This window comes from Diadema antillarum, unplaced genomic scaffold (assembly GCF_040938485.1).
Source record: "Diadema antillarum isolate AM-2024a unplaced genomic scaffold, OU_Dant_1.0 seq00000949_RagTag, whole genome shotgun sequence".
In the NCBI taxonomy this organism is placed as follows: Eukaryota; Metazoa; Echinodermata; class Echinoidea; order Diadematoida; family Diadematidae; genus Diadema; species Diadema antillarum.
The window spans coordinates 222,100-245,402 of NW_027271797.1; the positions used below are offsets into that span (position 1 = coordinate 222,100).

At 39.4% G+C, this 23,303-nt stretch overlaps 1 protein-coding gene across 1 annotated transcript in view; it reads left to right on the forward strand.

Annotated features, from left to right (window-relative positions):
• Positions 1–1,561: 1,561 nt before the first annotated feature.
• The window catches only part of LOC139741734 (short transient receptor potential channel 4-like), a 103,162-nt gene continuing 81,420 nt past the window's right edge, over positions 1,562–23,303 (forward strand). Inside the window, exon 1 of the mRNA XM_071652318.1 lies at positions 1,562–1,787. Within this exon, the coding sequence (XP_071508419.1) occupies positions 1,604–1,787 (184 nt within the window). The 5' untranslated portion in view covers positions 1,562–1,603. The remainder of the gene's footprint in view (positions 1,788–23,303) is intronic.

Genomic DNA, 23,303 nt, shown 5'->3' on the forward strand with positions numbered 1-23,303 from the left:
TTTTTTTTTTTGTGTGTGCTACCGATAATTTGGTGGAGAAGAATGCCCTAAGATTTTTCACCTGAAGTCATGTAGGTTGGTCCATAGATTATCACAGATCTCTAAACCAAGATTACATTCATCCGAAAATTCATGCTGACAAGGGGCTGACTGTAAATCCGGAAAATTAATCCGAAAGTTTGTTTCTGCGGTGGATATCACGAGTTTTGTTAAATCGCGTATAGAGTTAGTTTAGTATCAGGTTTCTTTTTAATTCTGCGCTCCAATCTTGCATTCAATCCTGATACAGAAACCATTACTTTGATTCAAACACCTTGTCTTACGCTTTACAGATGACCGATTTCATCTCTGAAAGATGAAATCTTTCAAACTGTGCTTCAGCAATGCTGTAGTCCTTTAAAAGACTTTCCGATGTTTCTTTCGATCGTGTTTTAATCATGCGCGTCGTAGATAGGCCAGTTCCACTGCAAAGGGCTTTTGTTATTGACGAAAATAATACAGACTCATTTTGAAGATATGGGGACAAGGGGAGGGAAGGGCGAACGACTCCGAGCGGATTGTTATATTGGGACAGTATATTGCACAATATAGGATAGAGTATCTCTGGCAGTGACGAGTAATGTTCCAAAGTTGACAGACGCTCATTTACCCCGTCGTTTTTCGTCTTCCACAGAGCGTACATAATTCCATCGGCGGGGGATAGAATTGCAAGACACAAACACTTCCACATCATGCAAATTAGAAGCTTACGGGGGAATCTTTCGTCGCATCATCGCATACATGTACCAAGCAACCTGGCGCATGCGCCCGGCCCCGCTTTATTACCTTACCCGAGTCTCCGCGGTATTTCGCTGAGAGAAAAGAGAGCGCACATCTCCTATGTGTGGCGTGTGCACGCACTGCATGCGGTTTAACATCTGGGCCGTACATAGCTCCCAGATTTGGTTTTCCCCCTATTTCATTGCGCCAAAGCGCATTACCATTTTTGCCCTTTCCTCCCATTTCACTCACTACGGAGACACATGGCAGCAACAGCGGCACTTGTTTAGACATTAAAGAAAACAAAAATACCAAAGAAAAACCACCTGCAACAGCTTTCGACAATCCCCCAGGATTAATACACACAGATATTTGCTCCGCAAGTATGGACCAGTTTTATTGGAAATTAACATCTGCATACCCTATGGATTTTAAATGGCTCTACGGTCACCGCCGAACTAATTTGGAACTATAACGGAACGCTCATTTCTTTGTGTTTTTTTTTTTTTTTTTTCCTTGGGCCATGTGTGTGTGCTTTTCTTCTCGCCTGAGAATCTTCGCGAAGTGCTGATTTGTTTCTTTGTCAACAGCGGATTGTAGTGGGTACTTTTATTTTGTTTTAGTTCTTTTTATGTTTTTGCCCTTACCCTTGGTGCGTTTGTCGTCTGACCCATTGAGCAGATGTGTTTGTCATCTTCTGAGAAAGTTTTCAGAAACTGAGCAGCAGTAAGACTCATTCGGCTGCGACCATCTCCAATGATTTTCACTCACACTCTCCCGCCCTTTCTGTTTTTTCCCGCCTTCCTGATCGTCTGCGACCGACTGGCAGGTTTCCGTAGCCGGGATGGAGCTAGACATCGGGCCGGGGCGGTTCGACTCCATGGAGAAACTCTTTCTCGCCGCCGCCGAGAAGGGAGACAAGAAGGCCATTTTGTACGCGTTGGATAACGCCCCGGATTTAAATATTAACGCCACGGATAAGGACGGAAGAGGGGCGCTGGTCATCGCGATTCAGAACGGAAACTCGGGTAAGTTATCGTGCAACATTTATTAGCCCGTCTACTTTATCTAAAATCTCTCCAAAGCATGGAAAACCCCAGAAATACACTTAATCAAACATGCTTGACATAATGTGATTAATGTCTTCCTCCCACTGGTTCTAAGTTTCTTTAAAAAAGAAAATCACGTAGCGTCTCTGTCACTTGTATAAAAACATCCAGCAATACACTCTTCCCTCAGTCGATCCAGAAACAGATAAATCATTGAAGTGATTAAAGTGTAGGATGAGGCAATATTGTTTCTCCTCTTAAGGGGGTTGAAGAAGTGACTTGAATTTTAAATTAGACTGGAAGATCTTTTTTTTTCATTCTTTTTCCTTTGCGAAGCTAGATAACGTATGCATTGACGCACTGAAAAGAAGCGAGAATGCTGCGTGATGTAATGTTTCCTTGAAGCTACAATTGATGTAAAACGTGAACATAAAAGACAAGCTGCTCCCTAGTAACTTTAAGGGCAGCTTATTTCTCTTATCCCTGTAACAATAATTGAGAAGTGTCAGAAGGGTGAATAGAGGGACAGATGAAAACCATGCACACAGAAGAAAACCAGAAGGAGGATTGCTTTGACACATCTATCACTCTATTAACGAATATGAATGATATGTAGAAGAGGTGATTTGGGGTGAGAGAGCAGATGGGAGACTCGTAGAGAGATGACAAGAGGCAGAGAAAGAGAGAGAGAGAGAGAGAGAGAGAGAGAGAGGGGGGGGGGGCTGAGAGGGAGTACCACTGTGACCCGTTCATTACGTCTACAATCCTGTGTTACGTAATCTAAATCTACGGTAATTAAAGGCAGTCATCGCTAGGCAATTACTAGTTGGTTAAGGTTGAGGGCGTGTGCGCGTCGTCATATAAAACTATTAATTGTTATGTGCCCAACCAATGTGTCGAAAACTGCCAAGGAAATGAGCGCAAAATGGTTTGACGCCATGTCAGAGCCAGGCACACCAGGGAAGCGCTTCTTCCAAACGGAAAAAGTGCCAAGTCAAAAAGAGATGCGTGACAGTCACTGGCAGGTTGGAATCCATCAAGACTCCGTGCGCTCGCAGCACACCACACTACATGTCATCCAGCGAGATAATCAATCGAGCTCGAACGTCATATTTAGCCAATTTCTGGAAGATTAGAAAGCGACGCTTAGGGCAAAGAGAGGCTCTCAGAGCCCCCCTCCATCAGAACACCCCCCCCCCCCCTCTCCATCACCATCACCACCACTTGACGGTCGTACTACAACCATACACCTTCCTATCTTTGGATATGTGGACATTCTCGTCCGGTGCCCTGTCAAACTGATAAAGATAAAAGGGAGTAGAGATATTAAGGGATATCACCGATGTGAGATTAAAGAGAGAGAGAGAGAGAGAGATTAACTAGATATTGATAATAATACTAATAAAAACAACAAAAACAACAACACAAATGCCTGGAGCAAGAAAAAGACCATGTCCGTTTAGTAAACCGTGCAGCCGCGCAAAATGTCATCCAAACAAACCGTTTTGGCGCACATTGATTTTTTTTTCCCCGCGTGGCGATCTCCTGAAGTACTACTACATACGTTCATGTATACTTGCGTCCGCATGCTATATACTTAGTTGAATAGAGAGGGAGGGGCTGAAAGAGAAAGAGAGAGAGAGAGAGAGAGAGAGATAGGGAGAGATATGAAGAGGAAGAGATGGAGAAGAAGCAGATAGTGACCGGGTCTTATGACGTGAATTTGACAGCATAAATAGGCTTCGATGAGTTTTTGGCGCTCTTATAATCTCATGACCCAGCCTGATTAAGAGTCATATGCGAAGGGGGTCATAAGATGCTCCCAGAACAGGTGTTTAAGCCATGATGAGCGCTTGCTTACAGAGCATGGAGACCAAATTGCCTTGTATATATTTATGTTAGCCTTATAACCTGCAGGAGCATATACCGCATTCCATAGTAATTGTACATTGCTATTCCAACAATCTGTAACGAGAGAGAGAGAGAGAGAGGGGGGGGGGGGGGGGACAGAGAGATAGATGAGAGAGAATTTGTCCAAACAGCCATGATTTAAGACCTTAACACGACGAGGGCACTGACCCCTTGTCATGTAAGAAGGTCGATGAGTGCATGCAAGGTTTGCCATTGTTCTTTTCAATCACAGAACATCTTTAATTTTACGCGATTGCCACACACAGACACTAACACACGCACACGCACACTCAGGCACAAATCATATTCATATTTAATCACATCTGTATGTTTCTTTATGATCATAATAAACATAATGAAAATAAGTCAGCTTGTGTTTATGTGTATGTATGTATCTAATCTCGTTTGTGTGTGTATCACTGTCATTATTGATATTGATTTCACTGTTATTCATCATTATCATTATTGACATTATACAGACAACATGTGTCCACGCATCTATTTTCATTTTGGCCTGTTTCTTCACACAATTATTTTTCTGCGAATTTCTTCTTTTTTTTATAGCTAAAAGAATAATCCCCACCCATTTCGTAGATTGCATGAATTCCACTTGATTTGACACAGTCATTATAGACATGCAACATATTTATTCCTTTAACTAATAGTACACAGCAACATGAATATGTAGTACAGTGCACCCTCACAAACGAGATTAGATACATACATACACACACACACAAACAGAAGCTGACTTTTCCAAATGAACTCAATACATTTATCTCCTTCTCTCTTTGATGAACTTATTTATCACAGATTTGTACGTCTCTGTTTACTCCCTAGTGATGAATTGGAAGTCCGAGTAACAACGAAACCATTAAAACAAAACAAACAAACAAAAAAGGACTCGTTTAAAGGAGCATTAGGTATTTCTGCCTCGGAAACAAAGCGTGATGTATGGATCGCTTTCATTCAGACAGTCGTACACTGCTGGAGCAAGATGGATTTCCCTTTTAAGGAAGATCCGTGCCGTTCGCTTGCTAATGAATTCTGGTTATGCCCCTGTGTGCACCACCAATTACGTAATGAAAGGCATTGTCATATGCACCCCAATCTTCCCTGCATCACTCTGATCTGGGGTCCATTATGGTCTTCCGATCATTCATCGTTTGGTTATCGCATGAACAATGATATCTTTTCTTTTTTGTTTGAAAAGACAGCAGACCTGTTAGTAGCAATATCGGCAGCTTCATGAACCAATGCCGACAGCACAGTATATACTGCAAGAGATGGAGACTATTAGAGCATCTAATCAGAATTTATACCCGCCGACTGACCCCGTTGACTTAAAACCCTAATCCCCTGTGACATCACGAGGAGTTACGTGATTATTCAGTGAAAATACAAGAAACGCAAATATGTCAAAAGTATACCCAGAAGGGAATTTGATAGATGCTCACTTACAAGATATCTAAATAATTATAGTCGATAGCGATTAAAACAAGTACGATTCGAAGTGTGCTTATAACATTTGCCCTCTGACTTGTAAGTATCACTTTGAAATAATTTCAGTTAATTTGACAATACGCTGTTCATACGAAACAATTGAATGTTTCTTTTTAAAGACGTTTGAGATAATTGGAAGTGTATAAAGAGAATGATACGGAGAGATATGAACAGAGACGTATAGAAACAGGAAGAAATATAGGTAGATAGGTAGAAAGAGAGATATATACTAATAAACACGTAGATAGATAGAAAGAGGAAAAGAGGGTTGTGAGGTGCATCTGGTCTATCATATATTCAGCACACCTGACACCAAATTATTGATATAATTCAACTTGACATTCACTTTTTTTTTTGGTCTAAATCAACATCTATGCAGAATGAGTTTTGCAAACGAGGAAAAAATGGGACCCCCCTACAATTGCTGACACTATGACACCAAATTATTATAAGGTTACAGTGCCGATCATCTTTAAAAGAGAGAAAAAATGCAAGAAAAACATAGAAAAACAAATCACTCACAAGAAAAAACAAAATCAGCTTAAAATACGAATGAGCAATGGCCATAATTATCGTAAAGTCTGGCATCCATTTTTCAATTGTTTGAAAGAAAAATGTACATGAATAGAAAAAGGTTCAATTTAGCCAACCATGACAAAGAAAGAAAGAAAGAAAGAAAGAAAGAAAGAAAGAAAGAAAGAAAAAGAGAGAGTCGCACAGAGAATTGGATGGAATCCAATCATTCATTTTTATAATGTCCTGCATAGCAACAGTTTTGCTTCTATAATGTCTTCTAGACTGAGTTGTCTTCTCCAATTCCTTAAATTCTTATTGGCCTATCGGTGCTTTATCAAAACCGTGCACTGCAGGAAGATTCATATCCGCATTGTAACAATTCATTCAACCCACATTCTATACTGATTTCTTTATGAAAATAGTCGTAATTCATCCTAAATCATGGTTCTCAACTCAGAGTGAGGATGAAATAGTTTGTTGGCTCTGGGGGGTAAATTGCTCTTTTCTTCAATTTGCGCCATTCCCCATTTGGATTTGGGAAGTCTTTGGAAGTCTTTAAGAACGTGTCTGGTGTTGTCAATGGGGGAGTCAATTTCATCACGACCTGGTTGTGATTTTGTCGTGTTTTTCCTCTAAACTCTTATCAACGTCATGGCGCCTTTTACCACCCTCGTCTGATAGAAGCTGATCAGACGCATTTTGCGCGCCTTTTTGTGACATGTGCGACGATGTGTATATACTTGTGTGTGTGTTTGTGTGTGTGACAGCATTCGCACGACATGTTGAATTAAAACATTGGTATGAATGGTGTACACGGGATGCGGGAACATCGAATTGGCTTTGCCACCAGTTCAGTAGCGGTGCACCTCATCCATAAGCAGCAACAACAACAGCAACAACAACAACAACAACAACAACAACAACAACAACTATTCTATTGGAAGAAGAGTTTAGGAGTACAGCCATGAAAAATAAAAAATAGACTATAATTGTGTCGTGCTCCTTATTTGACAGCAATTGTGCATGTCCTTCAGTTGTTCAGATTTTAATTCTTTCTAGCTGACGATGATATTACGATGTAGACTACCGCATTGTGGACATGTAATCATAAAAATAAAAAAATGTCTTGGCAGCTTTGTTCTAACGTTTTTCCTAATTCACGTCTTTCAACAAACTGAGTTGAAAAGGCCAAGAGGGTGTGGTCATATTCGTAGCGTCATGTTTCTTGTTTGTTCGTTTTTTGTTTTTGTTTTTGTTTTGGGGATTGGAGAGAAACAGAATATGAGTCGCGTTTACATCTTTGATAAGTTTTTGCCACTTCAGCAACAACAATTATCATCGTTAACAAGAGCAACAGCAGCAGCAGAAACAACAACAACAGCAACAACAGCAACAATACTAGAAATTATACTTTGATTTATATATTTCTTCACGCCGTCCTGTAACTCGGATGGTGGAGCCTTTGTTGCCTTTTTAGGAGGGGAAAGGGGAAAAAAGACACAGCTAGGACCCAATTTAGAGATAACGAATCAAATAAGTGCTTTCCGCATGGCTCTATGCGAGCATAACTTGTGATCATATACCGCGCTCAGCGGCGTCGCTAAGGTAAATGGCACGGGGGTAGCGAGTTGATTGGTCGGAATCCTTGCAGAAATGACGCTGCAAATTCGGCGTAGAGTAACAACAAATTGAGGGAATTGTTCGGAGCGATTTGAGCCAAAGTGAACACCAATTGGTGTTTAGTGTGCTGCCTGGGTTGCGCGCATCCTCTTTCAATTTTACACGGTGTAAACGCATGACCTTTACATTAACCAAAAGCACTTCCTTGTATGAGAGTAACGGGGTTGATGGGCGTTTAATGATATGTGCATTTCCTTTCTTGATTGTTTACGCTGGCCGCCGCAGGGCACGGCAGGTATAAAGCAGGTATACTGTAGAAAACGAAGAGACAAACATACAAGAACAGTGTGCTCTGATATGTAGAATTTTGTTTTAAATCGAAGATTGAGACAGTGATTGCCCATTTTCTGTGTTGTGTTTTTGTTTTATTCGTACAGTTACAATGAACTAAACTGGAAATGAGTAAGTGCTATCTACATGTATTCGAGTTGTTTTGTCTTTTCATTAAATAGAACAAATTAACTCGTATAACACATATAATAGGATGAGCTTGTCTAAGCTGGAGATATACCAACAATTTTGTCAAATGCACAAATATCTAGAGTCTCGTATCCGAAAGAACAACAATTTTTAAGTAGAAGATATTTCTCTTGTTTCGCAGTTAACTAGGTGAAAATTGTCAAATGAAGTTAAGATTTAGATATAAATATTTTGAATAACCAACAAAAAGTCAGAACTTAGAGACTTCAGATATGTATTGCGAAAAAAGTTCTTCTGCTACGAAAATCATAAATGATATCTGTAACCGGGGTGCCACATGGCGACTTTAGAATGACTTTTGATGCCCGAAAGACATTGTAATCTGGAAGGTCTAATTTTATGGAAGCCGTCCCTTTAAAAGTGCTACAATTAAGATCTCTCCAATGAACGGATAGCCAAATGATGATGAAAAGATATGCTATAAACCTCAAAATAGACAGAGATGAAAATTGAACTCGGCTGAGCATCTGTTAAATAGCAACAAAGAGAAAATAAAAAAAATTAAATGTAGACCTGATGATGGAAGAGAAATATATGCAAACAAACAAACAAACAAACAAACAAACAAACAGGATATCGATAATGGCTTTAAAAAACCAACAAAAGCAACAAAAAAAAAGAAGAAGAAAAAGCAGAGAAAGTGACGAAGATCTTAACGATTGCAAAAAGGGGAGGAGAACGAGGAGGACACCATTTAGTGTCGCTTATATCTCGGCCTCTCCAGCTCTCCATGTCCGTAAATCTGAGGACAGCCCACAACCCGCTGGGCTGATGACCACTTTGCCTCCTGGCTACATCGTGGTGGGTGCGTCATACGCGCAATCACTCACGATTAATTGATTGTAAAGATGCCTTGAATAGCTCGGCCCGATTCGACAAGAGCTTCTGATGCTGCTCCTTGGCAGCACCGAGCTAGGAATATAGCTACTTTCATACAGGGTTGCGCATCAAGAGATGGGAGCTATCTAACTTAGATGTGAATACAACCTTCCAAAAACATGACACCTTGTCATCGGACAAAAACGGCCTGATATCCTCTCTTAAAAAATTGTTTAATTTTCACTGTACAATGCTAACCATACACACACACTCACTCACTCACACACACACACGCACACACACGCACACACACACTCACACACACACACACACACACACACACACACACACACACACACACTAACTTGACCAACAGACAATTTATTCATTTAAAGAATACTGTGATTCCTCTTGTAACAGAGAAGTTTGTTTTTGAATAACTATATAGTCTTAAAATGAAGAAAACTTGAGAAGTAAGGGGGTGATGATCTGTTTTTGCTTTTGAAAAATGTAAAGCATTAAAAATATTACTCTGAGGCGAAATTCTACTTTTTCTGCTGCAGTGCTACGAACAATCGCAGTATGGTGCTGCGATCTGAATCCTCCTGTCTATTTTGAGGTGCATTCAGGAGCCCACCAATCATACAAAAAAACACTCGGATGACTGTTTCTTTCATCATGTTAGACACGAAGCACATTCAAATAAAAAAAAGAGGAAGAACAGAGAACAAATCTCAATAATGAAAGTTGACCTGGATAACGTCTCGTTCTCACAAATTTCCAGGGTTGAGATATTTTGAGCAGGGTTTAAAACTCGTTCAAGACGGAAGACGGAACACTAGAGTGATTACAGTTGTGTGTTTGGGTTAAAAATATTCTGAAATCAAATCCCAAACCGTTGAGTGTGAGTGTATCTTAGTATAATTTTTTTTTTCGCTTGACACAAATGTTTTACTGTATGGGTACCAATGCTGTGGTAAATGTTACTGCAATTTAGGCCAACTTGTACAAGGGCAGTGGTAACACCTAAGAGGCCACTCTAAGAAAGACCATCAAATTCTACATGTGTTTTCAGAGTTCATGATTGCATATAGTTCTGAGAACAATATCTCGATGCTAAAGTAGCATAATGTAAGAACAACTATATAGCAGTAACTACACATTACACGGCAGCTTGTATTACACTGCTGCGTGTTTGCGTGTTTTTCTTTTTCTGGCGCAAGAATGGTGGTGGGATGACACAAAAACAGTCAGTATTATCTCTTTATCTGTGAATATTAAGCTCGGTTAATTGAATCTGGTCTGATTTATGGATTTGTGAGTCCAGGTAGCATGTTGGTCTTCCCGGCTGCTTGTTCAGACCTTCTCACTCTCTCCTCACTATCGTTATTCCAATAAAATTTCATAAGCATCCAAACACACTCGAAAAAGGGAGTGCAGGTTTCGCCAATATCTACCCGCTCAAGGGATACATATACAACCCGCACCCCGGCTAAGCCGAAAGTCAGTCCTCACCCAACACTCCTGTCTGCGACGATTAGAAAAGCAAAGAGGGATGGTCGCGTTTCTCTATCTTGACATTTTCGAAACGAGAATATGATGCAGTCCAGCAACGACCATGCGTGTGGGAAGTCCGTGGACGAATCTATTTTCATCGTCCAGAAAAGAGAAGGGAGGGCGAGCGAAAAAAAGAAGAAGAAGGAGATAAGGGAAAAGAAAAGCGAAGATAGAGGGAACGACTCAACGTGGCATTTGGCTCGTCTTTCGTTGCTATCCTATTATAAGATTGGCTTGATCCGCGCCGAAGAATTCGTATCATATCAAACGACTTTGGAAATGCCCAGGCCCAACGTGATCTGGATTGAGACGCGGGGTGCGATAATTTTTGCCATCCCAAGACAAATCGAGGCGATATACGGAGATCATTCTGCATACACATATTAATACATAGATTATAGACATAAGCACACACACACGCACACACACACACACACACACACACACACACACACACACAATGTATATGTGTATTTTATATATTTATGTGTATGTTATATTCATACATACAAATGTTCAATCATAATATATTAGAGAGACAGAAGAGAGGAGAAAAAATAACGTAAAAGTAACGTGCTGAATTGTGCTGAATTAGAAGTTTAAAGAAACATCTAGATGTAATTGTAAAAATCATGTATTGCGCTAACAATTCCTTTGTTCACTGAGCTGTAAGAGGAAAAAGATAAGAATATGCAACTGGTTATAGTCAGCTATTCTACATGAGTGTTTTGTACTAACACAGATGCAATACCTTACGTAGGACTAGGGTGATAAATTTGTGCAATTTCGGTAACAAATCATCGTATCAAAATGTAATTTGAAAAAATAAAAACACCACATGTATTCAACTCTTTCATTGCATTCATCCCTTTGAGTAGTTTTCAATATTTTCTATGAACTGGACCATTATGAATTTTTCACTGATGATTGTCACGCGCGTTTGCGCTTGAGCAACTGCCTGACAGCGCCCTTCGCCAAATCGTGCGTATACTTAATATGGCCGCCCTAAAAATAATTAGAAGTCATCATCTGAACATGGGCAACATTGCCTGCTTTTTAACGAATTGTGGGGATTGAAACGTTTTCCGTGCCGAACGAATGTGACACGTGTTATGGCTATGACGCTTGGTCATTAAATGTTAATCAAAAATCTGGACAGCAAAGGCTACAGCCACATCAGGTTTGTTATCACTATCTCTTTTTCTTTTGTTTTTGTTTTTTTGTATGTTTTCCTTTACCGGCTATCATGAAAGGGCTTTCCTAATGTGGATTTCGGCTCCACACGGATTGGTATTATCAGGGGAGTGGCATTTTCCACTAATCGGCTCATTTTGATCGCGTTCGTTTTCAAAACAACCAGGAGTATATCATTTTTGTCGCTGTTCTCACAACTGTGGCACATAGGATATACAGTTCATCATATGGGCAAGAGAACAGACGGAATTAGAGAGACAAAGAAAAGCAGAGAGAGAGAGAGATAGAAAGAGAGATAGAGAGGGGGAGGGGATGTGATAAAATTTTTGTGTGTGGGAGTAAGAGAGAGAGACTGCGTATGTTTGTATATGTCTCTATAATGATAAGAATGCATATGTTTATTGGAGAATATATCTGTTCATACGTATGCATTTTTTGAAAGGATTTCACTTGTGTGTATGAGAGTGTATAATAGACGGTGTGTGTATCGTGTGATGAGAAGGAGAGAAAGAGAGAGAGAGAGAGAGAGAGAGAGAGGTTAACAATACTTTACTGAATGGATTATCCGTTCCTCTCAATAATGTGTGTCAATGATCTGGAAAAATCGTACAGGCGTTCATTGAATCAAATGAAAGGGGCTATGTGAGTATTCCCTCATAGCTGCTATTATGATTGTTTATTGATGAATCAATTCATGAAAAACCCATCTTGGCAGTCAGAACTCACATTAAATATGCAGACTTGCCTTTTTCCCCCTCACAAATAAATGTATCACCATACTCAAGTAGATCGATTCATCAAGCATCCAAATACCGCGTTATTTCGCCGAATCTTGTGTACCGTAATAACGTCAAACGGCAGCAATCAGGTACAGCCACAAAGATTTATTGCACTGAGGGGAAAAAAAAGGACAATTACGGCCCAGTTTGGACCAATAAGAAAGTATTTAACCTCTTCAATTTTTGATATCATACTGGGATTGGCCTTTTGCGAATGGGAACCGACTTGCCTCGATCTACGTTACACAAAAGTGTGCTGTGTCTGTCGTTGCTGTATGTGTATCTAAACTGAACATTCTTCTTACCAATCGGGATATCACAGTATGGAGATAGAAACGCAGAGTCAAAAAGATAACGAAAAGCACAATCATACTTGTATGTATATATGTATATAAAAATACATATATATATATGTATAAAAACATATATATTTGGAAACATACGTAAGCTTTTTATAATCTACTGCCATTCAAAATCATTGCCTGCAAGCATAGACACACACATAAACACACTAACTTATATACATATATACATATATACATATATGTATACATATATATATATATATATACATATATATATATATATACATAAAATTACACACACACACACATATATATATACACATATAATATATATTTACACACATATCATAGATACATGCATGTTCTGTATATAATACATATATTCTAGATATAAAAAGCCAAAATCATTGACAATTGCCTTCAATGTAGCATTATTGTAGCTTCGATGATCTTGCTTACCTCATTTAGCAGGATCATTGGATTTTTTTCTCTTTCTGACTGCGTTCGTGACTGTATACGTGAAGCCTGTTTCTGGTAGTCTGGTACATCAATCAAGATTATCAAATTACAGGTGATATCGCTAAAACGCCGCTTCATTGATCGAATAATTATGTGCAGAACGGCAGAACAAGAAGAACAGAAATGGATAGCGTGTAGCAACAGCACAAACACAAAGGAAAAGCACCGTAACAGATGCCACAGTGTGAAATAAGAATCATGAAAAGTTTTGTTATGTCTGAGCACTATAAATTATAGATAATTTTCTTGTCCTCAATATCAAAGATCCAATTCCCCATGTGGACATTTACTACGCATTCAGAAGTAAAATACGCTTCCCAGCTTTATTGGATAATTCCTTTGCTACACTTCAGTTTACCTTATTTTTTGGTGCATTGGCAAATGCAAATGCACCCAAACATAAAACATACCAGGCTTTTAGCAACTTTCTTTTGATACTCCCAGTCTTTTGTCTTCATCCGCAGCACTAGGTTATTTAATGGTAACGATATATCAAACATGTAGCATTCTTTTTCAAACATGGCGAGATTCATACAGTCTGGCTTAAGCAATATTCATGTGGTCTATTAGTTCATCTTTTTATATCGATTTTTGTTCCGGCATAATTTAGTTGGTCAGGATAAACATATATCTGTATAACATAATTCCACGCCTATGAATTTGGGAAACTATAGTTTTACAAGCGTTATAGCTTATATGCAGGCCCCATCATATTTCTTTAATTTCCTTGTGGCACCTTCATATCATCATAGCGTTTATGACCATATACATTAATTTTGTGTTCAGTATCTTTTTTTCTTCAATCAAAAGACGTGGTTGTATATATTTTGTATTCTTACTTGTTGTATTACTGTCAGTCATTTTGAAGTTCCATCGAGAAAGTGGAAATATGAAATGAATTTGAACTGAACTGAATAATAGCAGGCATGCTAGCGACATGTATGACAGAGGAGAATTTATATGCATGTATGTACGTATGGACGTGTATGTGTTTGTGTATGTGTGTGTGTGTTGTGTGTGCGTGCGTGCGTGTGTGTGTGTGTTTGTGTGCGTATGTGTGTGTGTAAAGAATATGAAAGTGAAAGGCACCCAAAGAAAGAGAGTGAGAGAGCCGAAAGTATAGCTATTCCCTAGAGACTTAATAGCGAGCTCGAATCGCTATTAGCACTAGGCGTATGAATGGAAACAGAAAAAAATAATAAATTGGAATTATATCCCCCCTTTTTCCTTTTTTTTTTTACTATTATGGTGAGAGCTATTCTTATGTTCGCCGATGAAGGGGCCTAATGAAAAGTCAATGTCAGAATGTGCACACAAATTAGCCTTTATTGTTTACCCGCGCTCCGCGGCGCGATTTGTATTGATGCAATAAATCGAGATCTAAGTTAAAAACCCTAGACAGCCACAGAAGGCACATGACATTATCATTATAATTTCTTCCCTCTCTCTTATACCTTCTCTCTCTCCAACCTCTCCCCCCCTCATCACCCATCTCTCTTTTACCATCTCTGTTGCGTTTAGATTTCCTCGAGGATGACGTCTTTTCTTCCTAAAGAAAGATACAAAGAGAACATATAGGGAAGACCCGATTCAACAGACTCCCTTTGCCCTAAAATGGCGTATGGCAGTGACGCCAAACGTTTCTCTCAACTCCTTTAACGTGTCTTTACTCCACATAACCTGGACTCCGATTAGCATTTATTAAAGGTAACCGAAGCCCATCTATGGAATTTGGATTGATTGAAAGCAGTAATATTAGTAGAGCGCATCATTCAAAGTTCAAGGAAAATCAGGCAATCGATTCCATACTATGTATGAATTCTGTTAAGCTTCGGTGCTGCCGTTGCTGGGTAAGAATACTACTACAGTTTGTGACGTCATTTGGACAGCAATATAAAGACAATATAAGGGTGATTCCACAAAATGTTATTTTCATGAAATTTGCATATCCCGTCGACTTGTTTCTAACATTATGTTAAAGGTGATATAATTCCCTCTGATCTTTGAAAGAGGTTAGTCAGGTGCTTTTTACATTATACTTTTAAAAATGTTTCATACTTTTTTTTAACATTCTTCATCGAAACTTTAAAAATCTATAAAATTTGAATCGATTGCCCGATTTTCCTCAAACTGTCATTGATGTATTAAGTAATATTATAGCACTCACGCAATATACATTTATATTTGGACTTTGGTTTCCTTTAGGTGAAAATTGTTTATTGAATACAAGACATCTTTTTTTTTTTGAGGAGATGAAGTAGTTTACTTTGAGTAATGGCCACTTTGGTGTTTATTTTAGTCTTTTGTTCTTTGCGGTATGGTAAAATATTCCGTTCGAGACCAGTCGCTAAAATTGAAGTTCAAAGACGATTGGTGTTTACCCGCCGAGGAAGTGTTCACGGCGTTTGATTTCCAGTGGTCCGATATGATTACTGAGTTTGACGTCAACGACTTGCATTCTATGGACCTGATAACTATTTTGTGAGACATGTTCTGAACTCTTTTCTTAATGAACTTCTGTTTTTATCCCTCATTGTCTCTAAACCTCCATAGAGAAAATAAAAAAAGGTGAATTTCAATCTTTGTAAGAAGACTGTAGCAATGCTTTGAAAATGCCACAAAATCCCTCATTTTGAACCATACAGGAGTCCTTTTCTACTTCTTTTTTTCTAAAATGAAATGCATTCAGCATCTGTTACGAGGTTTTGCAAAAAAAAAAGCGGAATGGTATATATTTATATTGTATGGCTGACTCCGTATTTTCAGGGAGGTGTTTTCGTCTCACTTCCCTAGTATTTTTAACCATGTACAAACATAATTATTTAGTATGTATTTTTAAATACATGCGTGCAAACATATATGGGGGGGGGAGGGGGTCCTACATGTTGTTACGTTCAAGTTGTCATTTTTTCCTTCAACCTAGAAAATAGAACATCATTTGCCAACTTAACGATCGGTCTTGCTTTGAGCTCTAAGCGGCCGTTGGTAGTCGGGTATTAATACCATGCCTAATAATGGTGAAATATCAATTTATGCAGAGACGTTAACATTGCCACGAGCTCATAGGATGCTTGTACACGGGTACTGCAACACCAAGTGGCATTTGAAGATGATAATATGCGAACGTGATGAAAGTGGTAAAGTAGCGGTGGTGTTGGCGGTGGTGGAGAAGGGGGGGGGGGTAGGAGCTAGCCAGGACGATTAATAAAGAGAGCAATTGATTGACGCGTCCCTAGCTCGTTGGTGATGGCGTTAATGATCCTAGTTGAACGTATTGACGGAAGCGCTCAATAAGTTCAAAATCAACAGCACCCCCTTGTTTAGTACACATAGAGTGCTATACTGCAGGCACGTATAGAAAATACTTCAAGGTTCACTCAAACTATGCTTAATTATGATTACCTGTCACACACACACATACACACACACACGCACACAGATAGACAGACACACACACGCACAAACAAGCAAACAAAAATATATTACTGGATCGTCTAATTCAAAGATTATGTCATCGAAAGAGATCCCCTTTAATATCGACGTTATCTTATAGATGTTGGTTCCAAAGTCGTTACCACCACGAAAGAGATCGGTGATTATGGAGGCAGCCACGAACGATACCAACAAGACGAATTTTGGTCGTAAAGTTGGCAACATTTACCAGAGAAGGGAAACTGCTGACCGTCTCTCCTCCGCCGATCTCCGGCTTGGCGGCAGCCACATGACACTAATCGGAAGAACTTTTCTTACTCCACTCGGGAATCGGTAAAATAGACAATGATTGGTCAAAGATTTGGCCTGCTTTTTTTTTAAAGTTAATCAAGTAAAAAGACTCAATTTCGTTATATTGGCACGCATGACTCACCAAAAAAGTTCATTCTATCAACTCACTGAATTATTTTTTTTTTGTGGCTTTAAGCAGTTATCTGATTCGTGCTAGATGCTTTTGGTGTTGTAATGCACGTAGTCAAAGATCCAAGAATTCAAACACTAAAAGAAAAAAAAAAGATCCAAAGAACTTGGAGGAGAAGCAATCCTCGCATCCAAGTTGACATGGGTCCAAATAAAAGAATGATAATGTTTGCTACTGCGACGTTGTAGTTGATCTACATGACAGTGAGAGATAGATAGATAGATAGATAGATAGATAGATAGATAGATAGATAGATAGATAGAGAGCGAGAGCGAGAGAGAGAGAGAGAGTGAGAGAGAGAGAAAGGGAGTGAGAAATGAATGGAAAAGGAGGGAAAAACACAAACCTAGGGGAATTGAGAATATTGCCAAGCGTAACGAAGAAATAGATACACTGTATGTGTGTGGGTGTGTGTGTGTGTGTGTGTGTGTGTGTGTGTGTGCGTGTGCGTATGTGTGTGTGTGTTTGTGTGTGTGTGTGTGTTGCATGTGTGCCTGTGTAGAGAGAGAGAGAGAGAGGAGTTTGCAAGTGAGGTTTGAGGGAAAAAAAAGGAGGGAAGGAAGCATTTAGGAAGGCTAGAATGTACAAATATTGACACCGGCTTCCTCCTCGCGTTACAATATTACAGCTTCCCAGTCACAAAGTGGGCTCATTCGGGCTCCAAGTGGTACTGGTGGTGTGTACTCTAGCCCGATCGCATATCTGCCAGGGCTATTGCTGTCACCAAGCTGACATTTTTTAGCCACCAAGAGTGCGGCTCGAGAAGGGCAAGCAGCGGGTAAGAAAGAAAGAGAAAAAAACCCCACTTGACAAAACAGTCTATATCATTATGCTTACTAGCGCAGCCATGTAGACGATGAAATGAATAACAATAAAATGGTAAAAGGTATCGATACAGTTCTCAGTGGACGAAATTCTAGTGCAGCATACTTATTTAGAGTGTGTGCTAGATACATTCTCAACATATTTTGTCGATACATTTATCAGCTTACTTTTTTCTTCTTCTTTTTTTTTGCGCGTTGAAGTCAAGAAAAGATAAAGCAACAGCAAGTGTTGCTTGACATGTAATTTCCTCTTTTGCGAAAATACTTTCCATATACTTAACTGCTATTTCGGTTTTGTTCAAGGTCGCCGAAAAAAATAACCTTTCAACCAACTATGACCAAGGTTGTGGGTTTAAAGTGCGTTAAATGTATGTGCACTCATTCACTTCACTTCGTCAACGATAACGCGAGAACCTACTCAGTCGTTGTAGATACTGCATACCATTGATATTTCAAGGAATTTGTGTACCATAAGATTTTTTTTTCTCGTAGAACTGCGGTATCAAAACAAAACTGAACCCAAGACAAGCAAAGCCGGTAAACGGATGAAGTGTGGAGAAATGTATGCACTGACCGCGCGAATATCATAACAAGGCCGATAGCGTGTGTTACCATTGCGAAAAGCAATATACTGCATTTTCAAGTTCACGCGAGCACAATATACGCATTTCCAAGTTCACACACACACACACAACCACTTTATACATATTTTGTATATTCATATATAATACGTATACAATGTTTCTCTGTCTCTCTATGTCTTTCTAAGTCTTTTTATATCCATCTCTGTCTATCTATCTGTCTGTTTGTCTGCCTGTCTGCCAGTCTCTTTTTTTCCCTCTCTCTCTCTCTTCTGGTATCCACGCCCTGTCTGATACCATTAGAAGTTCTTATCCCCATGTTCCTTCGCACACATGATTTCTCCCAGACAAGTTCACAATATCTGGTTCACGCTTGATGCGATCCGCAGGGCCACGCACACTTATAGATCCCGTGCGATTAGATTGGCGCTGGGACTTGCTTTCAAGGTCTCGTGTCGCGCGCGTGAACTTGAAAATGCTGAAACGATCCCGTCGATCGTGGAAATGACTGTATAGAAGCTGCACTCCCGCTTAGCTAGACCAGGCACCCCCCTCCCCTTCTCCGATACGTTTTTTTCTTTTTATAGATATATTAAACCAACTTGAAAGGGGTATGAATAATATAAGCTTAGGCTGTGCAATGATTTATACTATCTTTTTTTTTAGGGGAGGGGACGGCACTTTTTGTGTGTTTTTTGGCGTTATTATGGTGTGTGTATTTAGTATAAATACGTTCAGGAATTAAGTATTTTTGTTATTGGATATTCAGTGGTGAAACGAGAGATTTGAAATTCTGGTAAATAAGTACAGCAGAGTTTATTTTGATTCGGCATTTTTGTAAAAAAAAAAGTACAACATATTTCGGATTCATAGTACGAAATAATGTCGTAAAGTGAGTGTGTGTGTATGTATGCGTGCGTGTGGGTGTGTGTGTGTGCGTGTGTGTGTGTGTATGTGAGTGTTGTATGAACTGATATCTTTGTTGAGCACTGAGGTGCCGCGTGAGTACTGTGTGTGTGTTAGAACGTGTGTGTGTGTGTGTTGCATGCTTCTGTATAAAAGAGGCGAAGGACCAGGAGATCCGTGCTGGAATTTGCCTCGCATAATCGTAGCCCGTGGCGCCGGTCATGGTTCTGTCATCAAACTTCTCTTTCTTTCTTTTTTTCATTCTCTCTATCCCTTTCTCCCCAACCGCCCTCTCTATCTCTCTTTCTCCTGTTATTTTTCCATCTATCTCTCTTACCTTACCAAAGATTATTTTCAAAATCTGTCCACCTTTGCTCCCAAATGAAATGTTATCCTTTGTAAGCAATTACACACGTCTTGATACTGTGACAGAAAGGTATGGTCTCATCTTTTCCCCCAACAAAGAGGATACCATCATGTTCCTTTCAAAGAGCTTTTGGCTGTCCATTGTATCTTGTTATTTAGAGTCGAAGGGTGCTTCCTGATGTTTTTTTTTTTGTTGTTTTTTGTTTTTGTTTCTAGTGAAGGTTTTCAATAGACTGTTAAATGATTGGATCGATCCCGCATATCCCGCATGCGGGATGAATATACTTCTCACAAAAGTAATATTACTTTCATTGATATTAAGTCTGATAATAATCAAATGGTAACGGATGCATGAACTAGCAATTATTCTTACTTACAGTATCTACCTATGTCGCATACTTACGCATTACAAAATTTGTATGTACGCATATATAAACGTAAGTACACATACAAACACACATATTAATGTTTACATATGTATTCATATAATTATATACATGTATATACATATGTTATAACATACTCAGGACGAATATTAGTATTTGTGTATTTATATCACACGAAGAGATAATGCCATAGATTACCATTGGACTTTAAAGGGAATAGGATTTCAAACTGTTGTCGCCACCCTTTCCTATACCGTCAGTAAAAATGTGCAACGTAATTCATTCAGGTCGACGCACTCAAGCCGCTTGGGGTGAATGAAAAATGAATGTCGATTACCAGTATTAGTGTTCTCACGGTTCTCCTGAGTCATGTTACACATGCTCCCTCTTCGGGATCAAACGATCAGTTGAAGACGTCCAGGAAGAAAAAAACCCCGATAGCAACAACAGAAAACAAGGAAAAGGAGGCGAAAAAATCGCCCAGCTCTGTGACGTCTCAATTTAACAAGTGGCTATCAGCTCTCCCGATTTGGGCACGTTTCGAAATGCTAAAATTGGCTAGGGTGAAGAAGAGGAAGAAAAAGATAGAGAGGGAGAGGGAGAGAGATAGAGGGAGAGAGGGAAGGAATGAACACCAGCTTCTCGAAACATTGTGGAAAGTTTAGCGACCTTTCGCTAACGAGCCTCTGAATTTCTGACGACTTTCGTGAAAATTGCATTTAAATTGGAATGTCAGTGCAGTTTGGATCCAACCCTATTTTCGCCGGGTTGAATGGGGCACTTGAGTTTGCAATTACACGGATAAGCTTGGCAAGTTATTGGAAAGCGAGGTACTAGAATGTGACCACTTCACGACTTGCGTCTCTCAATGCTGGAAGAGGGGAAGTGCTCACTACACAGACCTTATAGCCTTCTTGCAGGACGCTCAATAATTTTTCACTGCCAACTCTAGCGCCAAAATGCTCTACAATATCAGAATCTTTTGTGACATAGCTTTAAGCTGCATAACAATTGACTGTCAAAACGATGATAAAAAACCTCCACAACGTATCAACGAGATACAGTACGTGAGGGAAATGGGTATGGATTAAGTTGTGAAAACACAGTTTTCCCAGCGCGACTTGAGATGAGGCTAAGAGTGGTCTTGTGTAGGCGCTGTAGCGGAAGGTGGCAGAAATGAGCGGCTAGGTAGCCCGAAGGCAACATTTAATTGAATGTGAGAAGGCGAATTTAGCCGGCAGATGCAGCCGCCCCGGTATGACGTACGCCTGACCGCGTATTCACATGGGCAGATTCACAGGCCAAGCATACCGCTATGGATACAGAGTGGGGAAAGAGCCTTCACCGCCAGCCGCGTTTGTGCAACCAAGACTGTGCTTTTTTTGTAAGGTGGTGGTAAGAATGAAAAGGGGATAGAAAAAAAAAACAGAACGAGGGAAGGAGCGCGGAAGAAAGATGGCGTGCTGAGCTGCAGAGAACGTTGGATAGACACACGTGAAGAGAGACGGAGAGACAAACAGACAAACAGACAGATAGAGAAGAGAGAGAGATAAGGAAGGGGGAAGCAATGCTTTACTTTCTTACTTCTGTTTTAAGCAGATTAGTACTCAATGTTTACTCAGAAAAAAAAAGAAAAACAAACCTCCATCTTTTACATTTAAAGATACGAACGTCTCATTAAGCGACGTTGGCATATCTTTGCGAAAAAAGAAATGATGAAATCTAATTAGAAGAAAAAATATTCGAACATGGATACTTACTCACTTCTTTATGATATTTCTTATTCGAATTCCGTTAGATGTCACCATCGTTTCCTTAAGGAAAAGAATACAAACAATGATTTCGCACAAATTCATACAAAAGACAAACAATTCAATTCAATTCAATTCATTTATTTTCATTCTTCTTTTTCCAACAAAACGTAACATAAGATAAATTAGGAATTGCATCATAAACACAACATTTGCCTTTGCAATAGATAAATGATTCCGATGAACATAAGAGCGCATACTGACAAAAAATAATACAAAGTCATGCTTCAGTTGAAGCATGACAAACAAACAGAAAGACTGTACAATCAAGCACACACACACACACAAAGCACATACAAATTCCACCACCTCAGAAACAAACATAAACACACTTAGTGCACAAATACCTTAAAACAATGACAATGTTGTACAGTTTATGTCGCATATACACATTATTCTGTGCGTTGTTTTGGTTTTTTTTTTTGGCTCCAAACATTTGTGTTTTAATTTTCCTCAAGTTACATGTAGGTGTTTATTTGATGTTTACACTTAATGGACCTATTTGCACAATATGAATGGTTATCATGTTACTTGACCTGGTTTGAGTAGATATACGAAGTCAAAGAAGGCCGCCACAGACGAAAAGAGGTAACTTTATTGGCAACTTGTTTATCCATACAAAGAATAACACTGAATCACAAAATCACAATAAATGACTACTGATATGATACAAAGATATCATCTGAATGTGCAGCATAAAGGGATAGGATGTCTTTTGTCATGTTATCGCTTGTAATATAGACCAACCATATATCAGTTATGGAAATATAATGGTCGGGGTTTCTGCTCCGCGCCCGCCTTGTCTGCGCAGCTAGCGCCAGTGTTCTTCCACGGTCAACGGCGGGGCATCTTCCCGCCGCTTTTTTCTTGAATAACGCTCTTGTCTAATCCTAACCACCACCCCCTCCCCTTGATCGATTAGATCCCATTGATCAATCCCGGCTATGATATTGCATTCCGCTCCTATAAAAAAGAGAGACAAACTGTACGACAAACCATACAAGTTTATGGACAAGGAAAAAAATGGACAGGGAAAAAATGTATGTCGCGAACCTTCATTCATAGCTGCTTAAAGAGAAAGGTATCTGAGTTAAAAGCGTTGAATGGAGTTTGACAATTGTGGACATTATATCGGGTCACAGTTTATCTATAATTGTGAGCGTGAAAACATAAATCCGTTGACTTTGCTCACAGTCATTCATGTGCCTTTGGACTGGATCGATACTCAATTTGTCGAAAGTGTGAATACTTGTTGTAATTGTCTTTAAAGGATAATGCTGGTGTTCCTGAATATATACAAATCAACTTTTCACGTGAAAGGAGCATCCAGTGTTACTGATGCGACTGGTGTCGCCAGTTCTACTTCTCCTCTTCCTACTACTACTATACTACTACTACTACCACTACTACTACTACTACTACTAGTACTACTACTACTACTACTA